Source organism: Tyto alba, unplaced genomic scaffold (assembly GCF_018691265.1).
Source record: "Tyto alba isolate M040663 unplaced genomic scaffold, T.alba_DEE_v4.0 Super-Scaffold_27, whole genome shotgun sequence".
Classification (NCBI taxonomy): domain Eukaryota; kingdom Metazoa; phylum Chordata; class Aves; order Strigiformes; family Tytonidae; genus Tyto; species Tyto alba.
The window spans coordinates 8190697-8213248 of NW_024881301.1; the positions used below are offsets into that span (position 1 = coordinate 8190697).

Here is a 22552-nt window from a genome sequence, read left to right on the forward strand (position 1 = left end):
CAAATGAAGGTTTGGCTCAGAGATGCGAGGAGACACATTGCAGCCACTCCACGGGTCATTGGGTATGGAGGTTGGGCACCCCAGCTTCCCAGTTCGACAGTACTGCCGATGTAGCTGGAAATCACACCCAGCAGTAAATCTTGCACTAATCAGCCAAGCAATGCAGAGGACCCATCCTCAGAGCCAGCGAAAGGTTTTCCACTCCATTCAGTACCTAAAATTTACCGTCTTCTCTTTTCAGCAGCAGCACCTTCAGTTTTTGCTGCCCTTTACCTTCGGCTACCAGAGGATGCCAGCAGGCACACGATGGCTCTGCCACCCAGTTGGCCTTATGCAGTTATGTCTGCAGTGGGTGACAGACAATTTGCATACACAGGGGACCTGGGTGAGTCCATTTAGCTATGGTGTGAAGGCCAAGCAAAACCACGACAGTCCTCACAAGGCATGGGTTCAGTTCCCCAGACTTTCATCAGAAAAACCTCTCATGTGCCTGCGAGGGGCTTGTGTTGGTAACTGGAGACTCTAGTTTTACATATCATCAGAAGACAGAGTGAGAGGAGCTGCAGAGAAGCCACATGCGATGCAGACTTAGCTAGCCAGAGCAGGCACTTCAGCTGGAGACATTCCTTGCAGCCATCAGACACACGGGCCATATCAGGTACATTTCCATAGCTTTTAATGCAGCTTAACAATTGCGTTGGAGACAAAGGAGAAGGCACAGTGTACAGGAAAAAAAAATAAATCCCAAAATGATACCCTTTTATTTGTAAAGCTCTGATGAAACAACTTTCCAAATGACATCCCACTTAAAAACCAATGGAAACCAACCTAACTATGCATCAGTCACACTATACAGATCGCATCCTACATTTTCAAGATGCCTAAATATCTTATGGAGTATTTACATATGTATCAGTTAGGTAGTAAAGTTTCATTGCGATTTGTTTCTTTCCAGCACATACTTATTCAATGGCAAAAAAAAAAAAACGGGGATTCATTTGCATTTTTGTACAACACTTCCAAGCAAACAGCTAGGGCAATTTTCCTGAGAGAAGGCTTGTTCTTTGAAACTCTTGCTTTAATAACTGGAAATACAGAAAGTGGATGGGGTTTTTGTTGTGCTAAAAAGCCTAAGGATGCCTAGTTAAGTTTTTATTTTAAATTATTTACGTACCATTAAGTTAAAATGTTTACATTCATTCATTCGTATAAAAACTGTTGTTAAATCTTATGCAAATGATTTAACACTGATTGCTGCAACGCAAATTGCACTTCTTTAAAAAAATTATTGTATATATGGAAGAAAAATATCTGATTGCTACCCTGTTTACAAATTTCGACTGACTCTATACAGTTCAGCCAGAAAATATGAACTTTCATAAACCTCAGTCACAGTGTACTTTAAAAAGTTATATTGCAGTCTTGCAAAGTGAGTAAATATTTTAAACCAAAAAAAAAAAAACCAACCCCAAAATCTCCTTCACAAGCTGGACCTTGTGAGACTTGTACCAAACATCGTGATTTCTTCCAGGGGCATAGCTGGGCTCTGAATAGCAGAGCAAGGCACACTGAAGATGGAGGGAGGCAGAGGAGAGAACCTTCAGGGCAAAGACATCAAATGTTCAGTGTGAGACGTCTGGGCTTACTCAAGCCATATGCACTTCTGATGCTTGTTAAAAAGTATCACACTATCTCTAGTAATTAAAGCTTTTGGTACTCCCTCTCCGACACCGACGACTTCCGCCAAATTCTTGGAGGAGAAGGCAATGAGAGAATGAAAACAACTATACAATCAGAAAGGCAGCGCTGCTGGGTAGGTCGAGGATGTATTTCTGGAATCTATTAATAGGCCTAGGTTTATTTCTTCTTTTTTTTTCTCCTTTTTCCTTTTTTTCTTTTTTTTTTTTTTTATGTTTTCCTTTTGTTTTGGTTTGGTTTTGGTTTCGTTTTGAGAGTGTAAGGCTGCATTAGCTATCCCCCGGTAGGCATTTGCTTTCCCTATATTTTTCTTGCATAGATGAGGAACTGGATGCTTCGGCAGAGCCTCTTTCAGAGGTTGAATAACACCTCTGCCGCCAAGGCACGAAAACAATTTCAGAGGAATGGTCTATGCCAGCACTCTCGCTGCCGCCGCGACCGCTCGCAGAAGAAACTGTGCGCAGACGTCTGGGGGCTGCCACGCAGCGCCAGGATCCAGCCTCCCTCGCGCTGGGTCACGCCAGAGCCAGGGCACACCAGGGATCCTGTCTCACGGATGCCGTCACTTCGGCCGTGGAGGTCAGGCTGACTCCTGTGTACAGCCCATCTTGACCTGAATACTTAAGGTTGCTGCTTTCGGGACTGGTGCTCTCTCCCGGGCCAGACATCACCGACGAGCTCGTCTGGAGAGGGGGGAAGAACAAAGAGAGATTTAATTGAGCAGGTGAGCTTTGCACGCACCGGGGTGTGAGTGGGAGCGTGGCGGGCTCACAATACAGCCGCTATCCCAGGATTTCTGTGGAAGGCCAGGGTTTTCCCTCTGCTTGCCCCTGTGCCTCAAAATCCTGAAACTGAAAAAATGTCTCAGGGTCAGCCCGCTCATTAAGCCCTGCTGATGGGAGTGATATCTGCATTTGGAGATCTGCACATGGTTATCTTCACAGCAAGGTGGGAAAGAAAGCGTGTGATGTGCAGAAAAACCTGGAAATCAGACCATGATGAAGGTAACATGTGTGTGTGTCCCGCTGCCCCCTGCTGAAGGGACACAGATGCCAACAACAAAAATGCCATCCAGGAGTGCTGGCACCTATAGTTTTGCTTCCCCAGTGGGAGAAGCCTGATACATCCCAATTCTCCAGCAGCAGAAGTCAAGCACCTCCTGGAAATCAGCCTTCTTTGGATCCCTCAGACCTTGAAACACCTAAAATCATTCCTCAGCCTTCAAAATGCTAGCGACAACCATTTCATCCCTGTAAAACTGGCCACACGCTTTTCATCTCAAGTGGAGAAACACTATGCCTTTGAAGAAGAAGTCTTTTTCTTCCACCATTTACATGCACAAGATAACATGCAGAGGAGCCCTGGGAGGCATGAAGATGAATCTCTGAACTACACTGGAACCAGTCCATTTATTTTAATAGAGAAACGAAGAGTTACAAAGACAAAGAAACAATCATTTTTTCCATGAGGCTGAGCAGATCCGCCAAAGAGGAAAAATTCGCAGTGCCAGACAGAGAAGGGGCAACGTTTTCACCTGATAAAGGAAATATTTAAGAGCTGACTTCATGCAAAATTAACTCTTGGATATGTCAACTTTAAAACCTTAATTTACTTGTTAATGGATAGTCTTCAGACTTTTCTTAAAAAGAAAAAAAAATACTATCCTAAACTGTGACTGCAAAAGCTTCCTGCCTGCTGTTTAAGTGAAAATTATACATCTTTAATCATTTTACAAGAGTAGAGCTCTTGGCTCTCCTGGAGTTATGCCAAGCTAGCAGTCCTGACATAGAAAAGCAAGGCTTCATTTATTCAAAGGTAATTTCCAAATGGTAAAATGGTGCTGTGCAAGGTTCTTGTTGCCATGCTTAACCGAGGGAAAACCTCACCTTCTGAAAGAGATGCTCTTTGCCAGCAGTCACTTTTGTCTGAAATAACTCAAACTCTGACATTTTCTTTAGCTTTTATTAAAATGGCTGATTGCCGCTATTCTTCCACCCAGTCACTGACCAGGATCCCACTCTGTCAATCGCTACCCAGAAATGCAGTGAACAACTGCTTGACCCCAAAAACCAGCCAAAATAGCTCTAAACCTAAGAACTGTGTTTTATCACTCCCTCAAATACACAATTACCAAACAGTAACAACAAATCTCTGTACCTTCTTTCCCTGTGACTATGCACAGACATTTCAGTGAGGCAGGCTTCAAACTAATCTTTGGGTCCTGTTTTGGTCTTGCATCAGCTTAGTTTTACAAAAAGGTTTTTTTATTACTAATACATCAAATAGAGTCCTGCTAGCACAAAAGACTTCATTTTTAACAGCCTGAATCTCCCCACAGTGAAAGAAGGATTTAAATTAGAGTTGAGCAGTGTTTGCTCAACCTGGGCTAAAATTACCAGGAGCTGCTTTGAAAGGTTGCCGTTTGCCCATATTTGCTGCTGTTGTTCCGGTAGGCAAATATCTTATCACTACCTGTTTTTTCCGGGCTTGGAAAGTGTAATTCACCCTTTTCCTGATTCAGCCCTACAAAGGTGGGGCGCAGGGACCCACAGTTTCCATGTGGGGTTATCAGCTACCCCTCCCTCGGGCACCCCAGAAGGGAGGATGCAGAGGCACGTCCTGTTTGAAGACTGCCCATCCCTGTCCGACCAAGGCGGGATCCCGGCCCCATTGAGCCAGGGCGGGCAGGACCTGGGCAGGACTGCCGGGCCTGGAAACCCCACCCCGGTAATGGCATGACAAATCCAGGCAGCTCGGGCAGCTCCCAAAGTGAGGCATGGAAAACAAACTTTAGCTCATGAAAAGGATGCGGCTGAATCACGGCTCTGCTCCTGAGCCTGTCTACCTCTGCTCTTACTTCTCCAGCTTTAAGGGACGAAAGATAGAAGTTACGATTAGTTATTACAAGTCATTTGTCAGCTGGAATAAATAAGCTGAACAATGCTGCCGAAGTCAACAAGCTCTTCTAATTCACAACGGCTGGCTCTATCAATAAAAAGGTAATGGATTTATTTTTATTGATGAAATCTGATAATAGAGTAGATAATCAACTGAAGGTCAGCTTACTGAGGAAAAAATAAATGAAGCCTACTGAGAAGATCCCGCCTCCCAAACAAACAAAGGAAGGTTGTGTTTATATCTACAAAGGGTTTTTTTACCCAAATCAGCAGGAGCTGTTCCTGGGGCAGTCCCTGGGCAGATTGTCTGGATCAGAGGTGGCCTTTCTATAGAGGACCTGCCTACCACGTTCACAGGGAGACCTCAGCCAGAGCCACGGAGGCCCTTAGACACCTACACCATACCAAAACTTGCCATCACCACCTTGGAGCCAAATTTACCCCTACTAAAGCTGGCCCAGATCAAAACCAGGCTGCTCAGTCTGTGCCAGCCAGCACTTGGGGCACAGCACCAGCATCTCTGGCTGAAGGACTCCTGCTTTCTTCTACCCACTCCTTCCTGCACCATCTGCCCACCACAGAGAGCAGGGAGAGGGGAGGGACACCCCCACCCCATCCTTCCCCCACTCCTCTGCAGCCAATAGCCAAAAGCTCTGGGCAAGGAGTTGTGCTAACAGCTGGAAGGGTTGGCAGAGGGCCTTGATCTAGACCTTTGCTCTATCAGATAGACCTTTGCTCTACCCACTTCACAGGTTCAACATGCTCCATGAATTTTGGACATTACACCAAGTCTGTAGTAAGCTGAGTCTCAGTTGACACTCTCTTCCTTTTCAGTTAACCTAGTTTAGTTTTGCTACGCTTAAATGATAACCATAATCAGCTGAAACACACTTGCAAAAAACTTATTTTGCATGTAATGTGTTGTGGCGAACTGTGGTCAAATTCTTAATTTTCCAGCCTCAGCCTCGCTGCAATAACTGCCATCCCCACCAAGAGCACTTTCTCCCAATACTGTCTCTCTTTGGTTTCTGAAGAGCAAGTCTTGGCACTGCAAAACCACAGCTTTTTTTTCTGATTTAGTGACCCTCTTAGTACGCAAAGTTTCAATGTCTTGCTAGTCCCATTGATCCTTTTGTTTATATTGCAAATGTGTAAGTTTACGTATCTTCTAATCTTTCCTTTGTATTATAGCAACATAAATCAGTGGTTAATACCTCATTTATTTCCTATGGGAGGCAACATCCAGTGTGGCTTGGGAAAGCTGACGACCCCACTGCTGTCGAAGGCTGTATGAGTAATTGGCTTTATTGCTTTGGCAATAAAACAAAACCAAGCAAAATGTATGTGTCTGTATGCGTATAGAAGTTTTGGGTAGAACAAAATATACTTTTTCCTTGTTTTTCCCTACTGAAACAAAAAATCTGGATTTCTTGATTCTGATCAATACAAAATGAAATGCTCTCTTTCAGATACATGTACACGGAGCAAAGAAAATGGATGGCTGAATGTATGAAACTAAGTGAAGAGAAGAAAGCAGCATCCTATTTTGTCCCGGAGTGAGGACTAATGCGGAAGAGTTAGGAGACCAAGAGAAGGTTTAAACTGGAGTATCAGATCTCCCATCATAATGCCCTGGCTACTAGACTATTCGGTATTTTAGGTTGCCATGTTCCTCATGACTCCTGTTGATCTTTTCCACCTGGTTTAGATAAATATTTACTCATACCAGAACTGAGGCACAGTGTTCCCATTTTCCAAGTGAAAGTCCTGCCAACCATGCTGGTGAGCCTTTCTCATGGAAACTCTGTCCTGACAGCTACAAAATTATTCTATACCAACTGAAATCTTATCATCAGATATCCTGAAGGACCCTCAGACATTCAAATTTCTGATATCCAAGTGGTTAGGAGATTTTTTTTAAGAAGTCGAGTCTCTGGTTCATCCAGACTCTGGGAGATACTGTATGGAGGATGGTTCCCCCCATACCTGCAAGAACGTCCTACCAACCTGCTGCCTAAAAAGGAGCGAAGAACACCACCTCTAACCATCTCACAAACCCTCTTCTGAAAACAGAAGAAAGCAAATGCAGGAGAAGCTGTACAGATAATTCAGCCCAGGTTGTCAGGGATTTTGGGGACAGTTGGAACTGCATTTTCCTGATAACTCACCACCTGCTGAGGCCATTTCAATCAGCTCTCTCACTTTCCACTCTCAACACTGAAGAGTCAGTCCTGAACCACTTCTCAAAGTAAACCTCCAAGGGAAGTAAGAGTTTTACCTGCAAGGCAACTGTCCTAAGATGTTCTATGGTGTGTGGTTACAGTCCTTCTGAGAAAGCTCCAGACTGGAGGCAAAGGGCGCAGTAGAGTCTTCCGAAAGAAGAGCTCCCCTGGTGCTGCTGAGCCTTTACTGACATCAGCCCTGGCTCAATGAGCCTCCATGTCCTGCCATAAAAAGCAGATTTTACAGCAGTTTTCATACTGCCTTTTATCCTAATAAGGGAATAAAGTCCTTCTGGTAATCACAGTAGTTGGAGCCCCTGCATGGAAATGGACGGGTGTGCGCTACAGCCCATGCCCTTCATTTAGCAACTTATTCTGCATAGCTTTCCTCTGTATGGTTTCAGCAGCATCAAAGGGAGAGCAGGTATAGATGCAGATTCAGGCTGTCTGAAACCCTCAGATCTTCTTTTTATGGGGACATAAGGCAACTTCATATATCATGCAGCTGGACCTTTTCCATATTAGTAACACAGGACACCCAGCACTTATACTGCTTAGGAAAACAGAAATAGGCCTAAATCCTAGAACCAGATGTGAATTTGGCAAATAGCCGCTTTACAATGGGACAACGAAATATCTCCGATCCAAACATTTCTATATTTTGAGATGTTTGAAATCAACTTTGCACCCACAGCAATTCATTAATCACATCTTTCAAATGTTTAAACTTCAGCTAGAATCTAAAATCAACATTTAAGGTTCTTGTTAATTTGTCTCAAAATTGGCATCATACAAGATTCCCTTCATGAAATGGATAGTCTCAAAGACATTTCCAAGAGTAATTGCTGCCCTTCTCTTTCTCTGCCCTCCCCTCTCTATTTTACTTTAAAAGAGATAAAGAAAGATAGGGCAAAAAGTGAATATTACTGACACAAATGAATTCTGCTGAATTTCATTTCCATTAGATTTCTACATAACTGGAAACTCTTTTGGCAGCCTCCCATAAAAGGCATAATAAATCGCTTTTGTACCAGTAGAGGAATTAATTTTCTGTTTCATTTAGCAACAACATTACTGTGAATTTCACACAACAGTTTCTAAAACGTCACCAGATTTCTCTGCCTAATGTCAATTTGGCATTTTTTCCCTCTTCACAGAATAAAGGCTGGAGAAGTAAAAACAGAGCAAAACAAAAACAAGTTGCCATGCCAGTTGTATAACACGTGGGGAATGAGCCAGGTTCACTCCTCCAGCAGGTGCCCGTGTTTCGGCAACGTCACCAGCGCCGCTGGCAAGAATCGACACCATTCTTGTTAAAGCAAAGAAAGCAAAGGCAGGAGAAGCTATTCAGGTAACTCAGCCCAGGTCGTCAGGCTTGTTAAAGTGACCAAACATTACAGAGCCTGGATTCATCCATCTGGGGTTTTTTCCCCTCCTGACATGGCCCAGTGAAGCTTATTCTCCTTATGCAAAGCCATTACCAGTTTTAAGAATAAATACAAATCCTTGGGCTATTGATGGGTCAACTCAAATGGGGAAAAAAAAATAATTACGGAAAATAGAAGTCTAGTAGAGTATCTTTGCTTCAGCATGTGATCAGATCACAAGCTACCTTGCTCTAAAGTGCTGACATCTCTTCACTCCCGACAACTTCAATGGCCTATACGAGTGCTCAGCCCCTCCCATGGGATTTAGGCCCATAAGAAATTGTTTCATTTCCTTCACAGCTAGTGATCATGTTCCCAAATGATGTCTGGGGCAACAGCAGCCAGTCTCAACAGCCACCACTTTCTACTTTCAGCCTCCATCCTCCCCCATCCCCATCCCATTGAACTGCTGATGCTTGGGCAAAGCCAGGAGCCCATGGGAAGGATGTGGCCATACCCACGACATGCCCCACCAACAGTTCCCCTGCAAATCCCATCCTCATTTATGTACATCTGGGGCTGGAATGCAGGCGTGGGAGATCACTAGCCCTTCATGTAAGGTGGGGGAGAGTCAAGGGGATGCCCATGTTTGGTTGCTGCTGCAACCTCCCTGCTTCAGCGCATTTCACAGCCTCTCTCCATCATTTGCTTTTATTGAAATTTTTCACGAGAGGTAATTTGCAAGTGCTTTGCATATGCAGGGTACATCTGATTGAACCACAGTGGGTGGGGAAAAAGGCTGTGCAGATCTTACTGTGCTGCTTGCTGGACACAGGCGAACAGATGTCCCTGGCCCTCACGCAGCTGTCCTCTCCCAGCCTGATCTACTATGGAAAAACCAGAGAACTGAAGTCCTGGCACTGGGGAATACCTGCCTTCGTGTAATTAAGAGCAGCCCGAGGGTCCCTGGGAGTTGCCCTTAGTTGCTCTCAACTAGTTTTCTGGCTCGTGCACTGTGTCCCCACCCCGCTCTCCTCCGGTACCCACACAACTCCACCTGCCAAAATTATATTACAAAGGGTACTATTAAAATTATAACATACAAGTTATTAATATCAGGTTTTATATACTGTCCTAGGGAAAAGGGCTACAGAAATGAAGGCAGACTTTAGCCAACCAAGAAAGCAACGGCACAGGGGAAATGGGATCTCATCTATATGGCCTCTCCCTGCCCGAGCAGCACACGGCTACGCTGCCTACAGCCTACACCACTGCCCTGGCCGCAGCTGGGACTGTGCTTCTAATGCAGTCCTTTATATAAATCTCATTACATTCCTCAGGTAGGTAGTCCTGCTTAAGGCAATTTAAGAAAAATTTAAGGAAAATTTGGTTGCAGTTTTTTCCTTTGCAAATATTAGGGGAGAGCCTAAAACAGTGCCTAGTAGTTCACTGGGGGGAGCCTGAAACCCAGTAACAGCTCACTTTTGGTTGGTGTTTTTATTTTTTTGATGTGATCTGTTTATTTTATTGGACTGACAGGGTTTTCTCATGTCAAAGCCCTTTTAGTAATATCCTTGTCTGGCAGCATCCAAACCCAAAACCCAGTGCCTCTGAAACTGGGTGGCCCTGTCAGTCCATGAACAATCGCGTTTGCTAAAAATGTTTTTTTTCCTCCTCTTGTACAATGAAACTTTGTACGTCAGGAATTAAACTATTGAAAGGAATTTGGATGTGGGAACACCGAGACATATTGAAAAATAGTTATTATAAACAATGTCTTCTTTTTATTAATAAAGGAGTAGAGAAAGACACATTAGGAAAGCTTTTCAAAGAAATGATGTGGCAGATTAAAGGATACAGAAGTCCCGAGGAGTAAGTGTGGATATGGATATGTTTAGCCAAGGGGTTAGGAATTAATCTACATTAAGCTTCCCAACTTTAGCGGTAGCATTTGTTATCACACATGCTAACCGAGTGAAGAAAGGAAGTTTGAGGTGGTTTGATTACGTGATGTAAAATAAGGATCAAAACTAACGCAGGAGATGATCAGCACTCCTCTGGTGCTCCGCTGGAGCTCGGTGCTGCCAGATGCTGAGCATCTGGCCCCTGAAGAGCCCTCTGCGGGGCGAGGGCAGATCCCCTTCGCCCTGCTATCAGCAGAGCACCCCAGCCTGCTTTCAGATGAGTCTGGATCAGGGTTTAGGTGCACATCTTAGTTTAAAAGAAAAGCCTTTCCCTTCATGCACCAGGACAATATTTTGCTGGGGTTTACCAGTCATTTGGGATAATGCGTAAAAATTCATATGTATATTAAACAGCTTTTGAAAAAGGTGAGAGCAGAAGTGCCTTGAATAAATTATTATCAGATCATTTCAGAAAAAGAAAAAAAGGGGTATATGCACAACTGTTTCTTGAAAGGATCAGTTGGGTATGATTCATTGTCTTTGCTCCAGAAGAAAACCTTTGAAATGGAAGAACCTGAACATTTCAAAACAAAATGTCTGGGGTTAAGCCATGGTTAGTTAACTTAATCATAAAAATTATATGGATCTTAATTAAGAGGTTTGTAAAGTACTTCAACTTGTCGTTCTGTTTATAGCTATATGTAATATCCTCCGAAAATCTTGTTCTGGTATCAGCTAACAAAACTGGAAAGTTTGTTTAGATTATTGTTCTACTAGATAAGATAAAAGCTGTGATAACATTGCACAGTGATCAGCCTGCTTACAGATATGGACACCAGCTTTTGGCTTACCCCGGAGGCTGCAGGCTGTGTGTTCGGAGAAGCGGTTTTGCTACAGTCATCTGAGTTAGTAGAAGACGTGGATGTTGGAGTCATAGGAACCGCAGTAGTACTGTTACCTGAAAGATCAGGAACTGATATTAAAAACAAATATTTTCCAGACAGGGGAAAAAAATCTGTTGCAGCTCAGCTGTCTTATCTTTTTATATTTACCAGAGCATGCCTTTGATTTATTTATGTTCTTAGGTTTTCGCTTCCTGGTCTGAATTCCTTCTTTTTTCATAGCAAGGGGTCGGGGAACCTGAAAAAATTAAATTTCCACACCAATCACAGAGCTGTACATGTACCCCAATATCAGATATAAAAATATACTGCAAGATCAAATGGTGATGTTGAAAATGCCTGTATAGAGAGTCAATTTTTCCTGTGTCACAACACCAATTCCAAAAAATCTTTTTGCCTTTTATTTGGGCAAAGCAATGGACTGTTTGAAGGGGAGTTTAAGCTGAATGAAGAAAGCAGAAAAACTTTTTTCTTGATGTTTACTAAACATTTTTTGTAACACCTCAGTCAGTCCACAGATAGCACGCACTTAGGGAAAACCAGCCTCATTCGGTCATATATCACACAAAATTAAATTGGGCAGAGTATATCTGATCTCTGACTCCTTATTCCAGTCAGATAGGAATTATCTTCAGTGACTGACTCTGGAAAGCAAGAATGCATATGAGGGGAAAAAATACTCCTCTTCCTGTGGACCAGCTACGCAAACCAGATCAGCTCCTGTAAGTGTCTTAGGTCAGAAGCTTTAGGCCATAATTGATTTAGTATTTGTCTTATAAGCAGCTCTGCCTGTAATACAGCTTTATAGTATCCAAATTTATATTTATAGGGAAAACATGCTCAAAAATCACCTGTGTTCTGTGTCATCGCAACAATAATCATACAGAAAACATTGGTTTGAAATATATTTTAACTTAGTGATAACATGAGTTTTGGAAAAGACAATTCAGGCATATGCTTACTATCATTATGATGTTTAAACCTGTGATATAATTTACTTTTTTACTGAGGTCTAGACCAACTCCCAATCACTCCTAATGCCCCATTCTTCAAACACTTGTGCTTTACTGTAACTTAATCCACATGGGCATAACAGGCTCCAAGTCTCACCTAGAACATACTCCATCACATTCAGGATAGAGCTATTTTCTTCCTCTGTTATTACCTAGCAAAGGCTGAAATGACATTTAAAGATTTTCTGGCATAGTTATGGCTTGAAATACATTTAGAGTTTTGATGGTGCAGCTATGTCTGACCATGAAAAACAGTCTTACTAAAGGTATAAGGTTGGTTTTTGTTTTTTTTTTTTTCTGCTGAAGAGCTGGTTTAAATCCCGGTGGCAAAAAGACCTGTGCCACTCACCCAGAGGTGCTTTCTTTGTACAAATCTGCCGGGAGAGCTGCAGTGGCAAACACATGACTTGTCAAAAGAATAACTTGCTAAAATGGTATAACCGTTTTGTAATGGCACGCATTTCTCAGTCATTTTACACATTTTGTTCATCGTTTTTTAACTCCGGGGTCCAAACGGTGAGCCGAGACCATTAATATCCACAGAAAGGTCACCCCGACTTGAGGAAGCCCAGTGCCACCCCCCCCAGGTCACCGGGCGCCCGCCAGCGGGAGGAGCACCCCTTCCCCAGAGGAGCATCAGAGCCGGCGGGGGGAATCTCCCTCGGCGAAGCGGCCGCTTACCCCGTGGAGCTTCATGTAGAGGCCGCAGGCGTTGCAGACGGGCTCGCCCTCGGCGTTCCTGCGCCACAGGGTGGTGGTCGTGGTGTGGCAGTTGGCACAGGACAAGCCCAGCCGCCGGGACGAGGGCTGGAGGCAAGCGAGGGCAAACACAGGCGTAAACAGGCAGGCAGGAGCAAATGATTTATGTCTTTACGGTTTATAAAAAGTACTTCTAACACGCAGCGGGGACAGTAGGAGGGTTGTTTTGTTTTGTTTTGTTTTGTTTTTCAATAACATCTATCAGCGACATCGCAGAATTAAAACACGATTATTCTCATTTCAGAGACTGGAAAGCTGATGTGAAACAGTACTGTGAGTCTGCAACTCTGGGCAGTCGTGGAAGAGGCAAAATTCACACTGGGGAAGCTCTGTTCAGGCCACCGGGCACTGGCTGTCCTCCAGCAGGACACCTAGGAAATATCTCCACTGCAGCTCCATCCAGCTGAGGAGAAGACACATCACGCCTCTGGCCAGTTCAACGCCCTCACCCCTGCCTGGTGGGCAAAGAAGCAGCTCTGAACCTGACACCAATAATCCCAACTCGTCGGAAGAATCAGCCACTTTAATCACCTGCCCTTGGTGGCACCGTGGCTGGGGAGAACTTTCCCGAGCGTCCCAAGGGTAACGTGTAACAATAGCGGCATCTTTGTAAAAAAGATCTTTTTATCATCACCCATTTTATACTTGAGGGAAAAACAACGTGCCTCGGGAGTGTGTTTTACAGAGCAGGGCTTCCCCTCGGCTAGCAGAAAAGCTGGTGGATGACAACAAGGTCCCCACCGCAAACAAGCCATTTATGACACTCTTCCGTGGAGTTTGGAGCCAAGATGAAGCAACCTTGTATCAGAAATAACCGTATAACCTGGAGCTTTATGGCTGCAGGCTGTATATCATAAGTGAAGGCAGTCCTCATAAACATGTGAAATGAAGGTGAATGGGTTATAAAAGTCCCTGTAACAAGTGGTCTCTTTTGCATTCATCACAAGCAAAGAATTCCAGCTACATCATAAATCTAGTCTTTTTCAAAGTATTGCATTGTCAAAAAAAGTATAAAAAAGTCTGTGCCTCACTCTCTGTCTGGCAGCTGAACAAGTTTACATGCAGAAGTCAGTTTTAGAGGATTGCATTAATCTTATTCTGACTATAAAGCACCCATAACTGAAATTACTAACTTAAGGGTACAATGCCCTTTCTCTTGAATCATTTACTGCTGGGTTGTTAGATGTAACTCGGTCGTCTTTGATACTGCAGAGCTGCCTGCCACTTGGGAAACCAATAGAAGTGTTTTGAGAATGAAGAATATTCCAGAGAAATAACCCGGTTTCTTGAATTTTATCTGAATCTCTTTAGCAGTAAACTGTCATTTTACACCACAGCTCAGAAAGAACTCCAGATTAAATACTAATTTTGCAACTTTGAATCAGTAATCCATTATTAATTGCACAGCAAAAATCCCCCAGCCAAGTGTAATATAGGCTGAAGTACACACATATACTTGTTAATCTTAAAAATACAGGTCTTGTGAAAACAGAATTTGTGATCCCATTATTAAATACGCATGCACACAGAGACTAAATCACACCCCTTGATTCATTCTGAGTTTTACATGGATCGGGTAAAAAAAAGCTGGTCTTAACACATATGCTTTGGGGTTTTTTTCCGTTGCAAGTGAAATGCTGTCAGACGTTTCACTCTGTTAGATCTTTCTTTCTTTTGTATGCAGTCTGGTATAAAACTTCATATATTCTATTTCAATAGTTTTTTCTCATTCCCGTATGTAAACAAAAGGGGATTTTTTTGGCATGTTTTGAAGCTAAAATGACTTTTCTGCTGCAGGAATTTTATCAGAAACTTTGGGGCAATCTAAACATGTTTAGCATTTTCAAAACATTTTCCCTTCTCACCTACATATTTCCAACTGTATGAACACACAGTCATGGTTGATTTATAGTTATGGCCAGGGTACTCGGTAGGGATTGTTACGCAGAGCTATTTCAGAGTTATTTCACTGAGGTGTCAGGCTGAGATCGGGCTGCAGTTTGACTCTGTTTTAGACACCTCACCCCCACCCCTCTTTCAAAAAAAAATAAGAAACAGAGAAATGCCGGAGCTGGGTATCAGCTACTTGAAATCTGCATTGCGCCAGACAAGCGGCAGATCTGACCCGTCTGCTGCGTTTGTCCCTGGCAATGAGATAACACTTTGTGTCATGCAATTTAGTGGATGACCAGCTAGAAAGAACGGGAACCCAGCAGTAATTAACCTCTGGCTTAAAGTTAAATTAACTCTACTTTTTAAAAAAAGGTCTTTACACAGAGGTGGGGTTGGCTCATGAGTGCTCACTGTCTGCTCTGATCATCCCGTATTTGGTTCTTGGTTTTGTTTGGTTTGGTTTTTTTTTTTTTGTTTCCCCCCACTCCCGTTAGGGTATTAAATTCAAACGGTTGCAAAATAAAAGAATGGGATGTGTTTTAACGCTAGGAAAACAGTCACGGATCGAAGCAGCTGGCGTGATTGAAAGGGGCTTGTAAGGCTGATGGGTTTGATACGCTGTCTCCATACACAAGGGTCCAAACATCAGCTTGGATTATACGGGTGTGATTTATTGTGGCTTGTTCAGCAACAGCCATTACTGAAGAGCGTATTCTTTCTCTCTGCTGACCTCCACCCAGATTTGCTAAACATAACATGCAGTCCCTGCTTGTTAATTTTCTCCTTGCCTATTCAGTGCTAGTCTGAGTTATAAACAGGGGTTCTGGTTTGTACTATTTATTTCCCCCCCCCCCCTAGTTTTAGGAGTATATTTTTAGAAAAATTGCCGCTCATTTCTTAAGAGTAAAACAAAACAAAGGCTATTATCATTGTTTAAACAATTGGTTTTCTTTGAATTATATACAAAACTTGCTTACATTCCCAAGGATCGAGCTCTCAGCAAACAAAGCAGGTCTGGAGAAATTCCTAACTCTCCGAACAAACACTTTCCAACCTTGATTTTTTTTTTCTTTTTTTTTTTTTCTGTTGGAAACATCCAACAGCAGCAGCATAAATTTCTTCCAAGCTGCCAGTGTCCCCTCACTGACAGGGTCCAAAAAGCCAGGCCAGCCCTGCCCGGTGCACGTCTCACGGGGGGGGGGGCAGAGGACAATTTCGCCAGCATAGGGCCCGGAGGTGGGCCCGAAGCGGTGCCCAGAGGGCTGCCGGGCCTGCTGCCCCTCACCGTGGCCTCCAAACCTGGCCAGGAGCCCCGCTTTGGTTTTGCAGCAGGGGGGATGACCGGGCTAACACACTCTGACTGCGTCCTTGCCCCCGCTTTCCCCTTGGCTAGCGCTGCCTGGGGGTCTGTCGGGGCGCAGCTCCTTTTGCCCCCCTCTTTCCCTCCATCCCCACTCACCACTCGCTTCTGGGGCTTGATGAGGGGCCGGCTGAGGCCGTTCATTTTGGTGTAGAGCCCGCAGGCGTTGCACAGGTAGTTGCCGGTGCCGTCCCTCCTCCACAGCGGGGTCTGGATGGAACCGCAGTTGACGCACTCCCGGCTCTCGGACAGGTCCTCCAGCAGCTCTGGGGGGGCAGGAGCGGAGCGGAGAGGCGGTGGGGCAGGGCCGCCGGTGGGCGCGGAGCTCCGCGGAGGCCCGCGGAGCGCTGCCCCGGCCCCGCCGCGCCGGGACACCGGCCCGGCCGAGCAGGCGCCCGGCGCCGTTCAGCCCTCGGAAAAGCAATTCCCCGGCACCCATCGCGGCCGTGCGGTGGGTTTTTACAAAATCCTGTTTCTCTTTTTTTCCTTTTTTTTTTTTTTTTTTTTTAATGTATTCGCTGCCGGCCCCGGCTCAACCTTTGCTTTACAAAGCGGAGCGGAGCCGGTGCTCCCCGGGACGGGCTGGGGGGCACCGGCCAGACGGAGCAGCGACCCCCGGCAACCCTGCAACCACGTCGGGATTTGGCCCTTCGGAAATCTGGCTGGAGCCCGACTCCCCCTGCCCACCGGCAGGAGAAGGGGGGCACTTGCCTTTTGGAGGGGGACAAGGGGAATTAGGTGCCCGCTTCCAAAGCCGCCCTGGGAGCCGGGCCGCAGGGGCAGGGTATAAGGAGAGGGGGTTTTGCCCAATATTCCCTCGAGTGGAATCTGGGCAAGGAGTTTTTACCCCGGCTCTCATTCCAAATGCCTCGTAACTAGTAAAAACTTCAAATTTAGAGACAGCGTTTGGGACTCTGCTGTGCCAAGGGAGTGACCGGCAGCAACAGCTTCGCCTCGGCTATTCAGTCAAATTCGAGCAGGCTGGTAGGAAACGGAGGAAATGGGAAAATAAGCCGTATTCTGCCTCCTGCTCTCATGGCTACTGAATACTGGGTGGGGGGAAAGGGTCTAAAAGCATCGCAAAAAGTAAAGAGAACCCATCTATAAAAGCAAAAGCCTTCACCCCTGCAAATCCTTATATTCTTGTTCTGACTCACCTCTTCATTTTTCGGGGGGGGGGGGGAATAAATAAGGATTTTATATATACCGTGACACGTTGAGCAGAAATAATAAAAGGGGGTGTCTGGATTTCTGCAGCAGCTTTCGAGTCGAGGCTGGGAAAGTCTGTCTCAGACTCAGAGATTTTTTTGCTCCCTCCATCCCCTCCGCTACCTGCCTTAATTCATCACTGGGTTATTCTTTTACCTTTCGCTTAACACCTTTGCGCTGTAAAGCGAAAGAGAGCTTGTAAATGTCAGGCAGCTTTGGGAAGAGGGGCTGCGACGACACGGCGGGCGTTGAGCTGAGAAACGAACGGCCTTTTGGCCCGCACCCACCGAAACACATTTCTCTCCTCCCTTCGTTTGCAAATTATTAGGAGCTAAACAGGAACGGGCACACGGCAGAGTCCAGAGAGCACAGTTCAACTTACGTTGTCAGCTTATAGCTCTTAGCACATCGCTAAGATTTATTAATCTTTGCACTAAAAGCGCCATTGAAGACTGCAATCAGGAAAATGCTTAAGGCTTCAAGGACGCTGGAAGTTAAACAGTTATTTGTCTCAGCTATTTACTTGATAACGCTACCTTCGTGCCTGCAGACAGAAATTCTGCCGTGACAATATTTCTCGGGCATTTAAAAATATTTCCCCCTTTAGAACGTGAGAAATATATTTATCTCAAATGAAAGCAAAATAAAGTTTTCATTTCAGATATTGTTTCAGTAACTCTACGAGTAACGTTACGAAAGCTGGATCGAACTGTCCGATATTTCGTTATAAAATTATATCGCGGCAACCATGTGCAGCTCCCGACCGCTGCCGCGACTATTTGAAGCGGGAACACGCGTGGCTCCGGCTTCGTTGCCGCATTTTGTCCTGCAGGAGCAGAAACCTCGCGTGGGCCGGGGGCTGCGGGCGGCTGCTTCGCCCCCGCGTTACAACGCGCTGGGGCTCCCCCGCCACCCGCCCTTCCCCTCCCTGAAACACCAACCCCTGCCCCTCCGCTCCCCAGCCCGGGGGGCCGGAGGCACCGTCCAAGGAAAGGTGGGGAAGGCGGGACAGCGCCGTGGCTGCCCGCGCCTTCCCCGGCGGCACCAGAGCGGGCGAGAGCCCCCGGGAGCCGGGCGAGAGCCCCCGGGAGCCGGGCGAGAGCCCCCGGGAGCCGGGCGAGCTGCCGTGCCCCCCCTCGGCTGGCCCGGAGCTCCTGCCCCGGCCTTCTCCGTCGCCCTGCTCCTTCCCTCCTCGGGCCCTTCTCCCTCGACCCTCTCCCATCCGAGAGATGCTCCAACTCTTTCCCGAAAAAAAAAAAGAAACAAACAAGCCAACCAAAACAAAAAACAAGCAACAACAAAACAAACAAAAAACCACACACACACAAAAAAAAAAAAACCAAAAACAAAAACAAAAACAAACAAACAAAACAAACAAACACCCACGAATTTTTCCTCTTCATCATCTAGTTTTACACTGTAACTTTTGAAAACTGCGTTAGAAACGCCTCAACTTTCAGATTGCACTGAGACACGGCTTCTCGGCTTTGCTCTGCCCTTCTCCTACCACCACTACTACTGAGTGAGTCTTCTCCCCCCTGTCATGCTAGCAAACACCAAGTGGGAGGCTTAAAAAGTCTAAATCTACCGGGAGGCAGGAGGAGCATCCTCTGCACCCCTATAGAAAGATGAAAAGCCATCGAGCAATTTTCTGCAACACTGCACTGAAAGAGAAAATCACAGTGTGTATAAAATATACCTACCTGGTGGGTAGCTTATGATTATATGATTAAAGCACATGCTGATCAAATGTGTGAGTGAGCGTGTGTATACATACATATATATATTTTAAAAAGATAAATATACACAAATACATAAATATACATGAATGTATATAAATATACATATATACACACACATAGCCACACACACACCTTCCTACATCTGTATTTATAAATACATACATATATTCTAAGGCTGAAGAGACTGCGGTAATCGTTAATCTTTCTACCTCTGACTAAATCATCGCGGCTCAGCCTCCACTTCTACAATTAATTTAATGACACCGAGAATTTCCTAAACTAAAAAACAAGGACGAGACACCTCGGAAGCGAAAGTAAAATCCGATCAGGAGGTGCCGTATTTTAACGGCGGTTTACAAACGGGCTTTCTCGTTCATACCCGAGGTCTAGCTTTGCTGCTTTTCTCTTTTAACGAAGCAGCGAAATTGAAACAATCCAGTAAAGGTTAAGCGAGCCGCTGCGATTTTCCTCTACGCTACAGGAAGGTTAATTCACAGTGAATTTGTCACCATTTCGAGGCCAGATTATCGCATTTGGGGGCAGCAGAAACGTACCGAGACGGGAAGCTGAAAAGCGGCGCTTACACCGGGACGTTCGTTTGGGGAATGGCCGGTCTGCAACCCCGACTGCCCTACTCCAAATCACGCCGCTTTTGGGGGGAGGGTCATTTGTTGTTTCTTCCCCCCCCCCCCCCCCCCCAGCACGTCCAACGCGAACGACGAGAGCCACCCCCGCTCCACACTAGCCACGGGCCCGGGCCCGCCGTCCTGCCACCGGCACCGGAGCCGCCCCCTCGGAGCCCGCTCCGGGGTAGCCCCGCAGCCGCCTCCCCTCGCCCCCCGGCACCCCCGGGGCCCCTCCAGCGGGCAGCCCCGGTATGCGGCGGCCTCCATGCCCTGCCCGGCCCCCCCCGGCCCCCCTCCGCGCCCCCGGTGTGCGGCGGCTCCTACCTGCGCTGGGTGCCCGGACGGGGATGGGGGCGGCCCGGCCCTGGAGGCAGTGCAGCATGGAATTCTCGAAGGGCGCCGTGGGCCAGGCAGGGGTGAGCTGCGGCCCCACGTAGGACGTGTAGGGCCCCGGGTAGGAGCCGTTGAGCGGCCGGGCCAGGGGGCTGTACTGGTCCCTGGCGCCCAGGCTGTTGCTGTAGGCGCCGGGCTCCCGGGAGGCCCCGTTGGCCACCGGCGGGCTGGGGGAGTAGGGGAAGCGGCCCGAGGGGTGGGACCCGCCGCCGGTGCCGTACGAGGGGCTCTCCGCGGCCGGCTGGGACCAGACGGCGTGGCCGCCGCCCGGGTGGCTGGGCTGGGCCGCCCCGCTGCCCTGCAGGTACGGCAGCGTGGGCAGCATGGAGCCCACGCGGGTCGTGGGCACGTAGACGGGCGAGCTAGGCGTGGAGTGCATGAAGCCACCCGGAGATCCGTCGTAAGGCGTGGGGCCCTGGGCGGCCGAGATGGCCAGGGTCTGGTACATCTCCTCGGGCTGCTCGGCGCCGAGGGCGCTCAGCTTGGGGCCGCGGCTGGACCAGATCAGCTTGTTGGTTTGGTCTAAATCCGCGAAGAACAGGATGTCCTCCCAGCTGGGCAGGCCGGAGGGGTGGGGGGCCCCGAAGTGCACGTAGGGGGCGAGCAGCGACCTGCCCTCGGCGGCGGGGGGCGGCGGCGGGGCCGGCCGGTGGCTGCCGTCGGGCTCCGGCAGCGGAGTCTTGGAGGAGCCGCGCTCGCCCGGGGAGCCGCCGCAGGAGGAGGAGGAGGAGGAGGAGGAGGAGGGCGAAGGAGGAGACGGGCGCGGCTCCCTGGTCGCGAAGGGGCAGGAGGAACCGCCGGCGTCCGCAGCGCACCGCTTCACCGCGCACCAGCCGCCTTCAGCCACGGCCATCCAGGTCCCCTTCTAGCCGCTGGGTGTGGATGGGGAAGGGGGAGGAGGAGGAGGAGTGGAGGGGGGGGGTCCGCAGGGCAGGGCGGGGAGGGAGGACACAAAAGAGGGGGGGAGGGGTTGGGGGGAGAGAGAGAAATAATAATAACGAAGTTAGCAAACAGGACAGCCCGTCTCCCTCCCTTAATGAGATTCATCAGGGCTTATCTGGACCCTCTGAGCGCTTAATCAGTCATGTCGCCTCGGCGCTGCTGTCCCTCGCCCCGGCGGTGGGATCAGGCGGCCCAGGTCAACACGGGCCGGCAGCCGGCGGCCGCGCAGCGCCCCGCGGAGCGCGTTCCCGCGGGGGCAGGGCTGAGCGCTCCGGCCACGCTCCCCGCGACCCCAGCCGGCTGCGCCCCTCTCCCTCCGCACCCCGGGCTGAGGATCTGAACGCGAAGCACGCCGGCAGGAAGGTGGACGGGAGGGAGAGAGGGGGGCGAGGGGGGAAGAGGGGCATTTTCCCTGGTTTGTGCCAAAGCCCCTTCCTTGGCTCCTGTCGTTGTTGTTGTTATGATGATTATTTCAATGAATGAGTCATTTGACTCGGTTCCACCAAGAAAACAATTAGTAAGGCGATCCCTTTAAGTTTACTTCTCCGGGGAGAGATGTTAGCTTTTCCGCGCATCGCCTCGCTTGTTTGCTTATTTCCAGCCCAAGGTCACGGAAAGGAGGAGGAGGAGGCGGAGGAGGGAAAGGCACCCGGGAGCCGGGAGATGCGAACGGGCCGGGCTCCGACGTGTGCGCCGGGGCCGGGGGGGCTGTGCCTGCCGCATCGGCCGGTGCCAGCCGGCGGCCCTGGCTGGGGGCCTGCCCCGAGCCCGAGCACACCTCTGCGGGGTGGCATCCATCCCGCTGCCAGCCCCCCCGTGACCGGAGCTGCCAGCATGAGAGAGGCCGGACAGCCAGGCAGACAGACAGACAGAGAGCCGCCAGTGCCCAGCCTCTTGGAGAAGGGGCAGAAAGCGAAAGGGGACGCAGAGGAGTGACAGCAAGAGAAGCGGGCGGCGAGGCTCTCCGCTCTCAGCCCACCTCGGGGCTCTCCAGATAACCGTAGGCACATGCACACAGGACACACACACAGCCCCCCTCGCAGATAGGCACCAAACACGTCTCTCCCTCCTGCGAGATAACTGGGAGATAAGGCTCCGGCAGATAAGGGCTCCAGGCACCGGCATCGGATGTTTGCCCACAAAGCCTCCCTCGGGCTCCCCCCGCCAGGCGCAGCCGCCGCTTTCCTCCCGGCGCGGCAGAGAGGCAGGAGCAGAAGAGCGGGGAAGAAAACGGGGAATCGCGGCGGAGGAGGAGGGGTGGAGAAAGAAGGAGAAGCGAGGAGCCAAACCTGCTGCCGGTGCCCGGCATGGGGCCGGGGCGCGGGGCCGCGGCGGGCGGTAAATCCGGTGCGACGGGGGCGAGAGGCGGCGGCGAGTCCGGCGGCTGCTGCCGGCGGCTCATGTATAAAAAGGAGAGAGGAGGCGCCTCTCGCAGCCCTGCCGGAAAACTGCAGGCAGCCGGCCCTGATTGGGCTCGGCGAGCCCTAAACAAACACGGAGCTCCGCAGGGGTGCCAGTCCCGGCGGGCGGCCGGCCCGCAGCGCGGCCGCGCCGGGGGCGGGAGCGGGAGCAGCCCCGGGAGGGGGGCGGGGGGGGTACCTCGGGGTGCCCGCAGAAAGGAGGGG

At 48.5% G+C, this 22552-nt stretch overlaps 1 protein-coding gene across 1 annotated transcript; it reads right to left on the reverse strand.

Annotated features, from left to right (window-relative positions):
- Positions 1–659: 659 nt before the first annotated feature.
- GATA6 (GATA binding protein 6) lies at positions 660–22279 on the reverse strand. Its single transcript, XM_042798193.1, has 7 exons — positions 22217–22279; positions 19917–20857; positions 16115–16281; positions 12685–12810; positions 11141–11228; positions 10940–11046; positions 660–2381 (listed from the first exon to the last, which is right to left on the reverse strand). The coding sequence occupies exons 2-7, from the start codon at positions 20836–20838 to the stop codon at positions 2214–2216; spliced, it is 1578 nt and encodes a 525-aa protein (XP_042654127.1). The 5' UTR covers positions 20839–20857; positions 22217–22279; the 3' UTR covers positions 660–2213.
- Between the last annotated feature and the right edge of the window lie 273 nt (positions 22280–22552).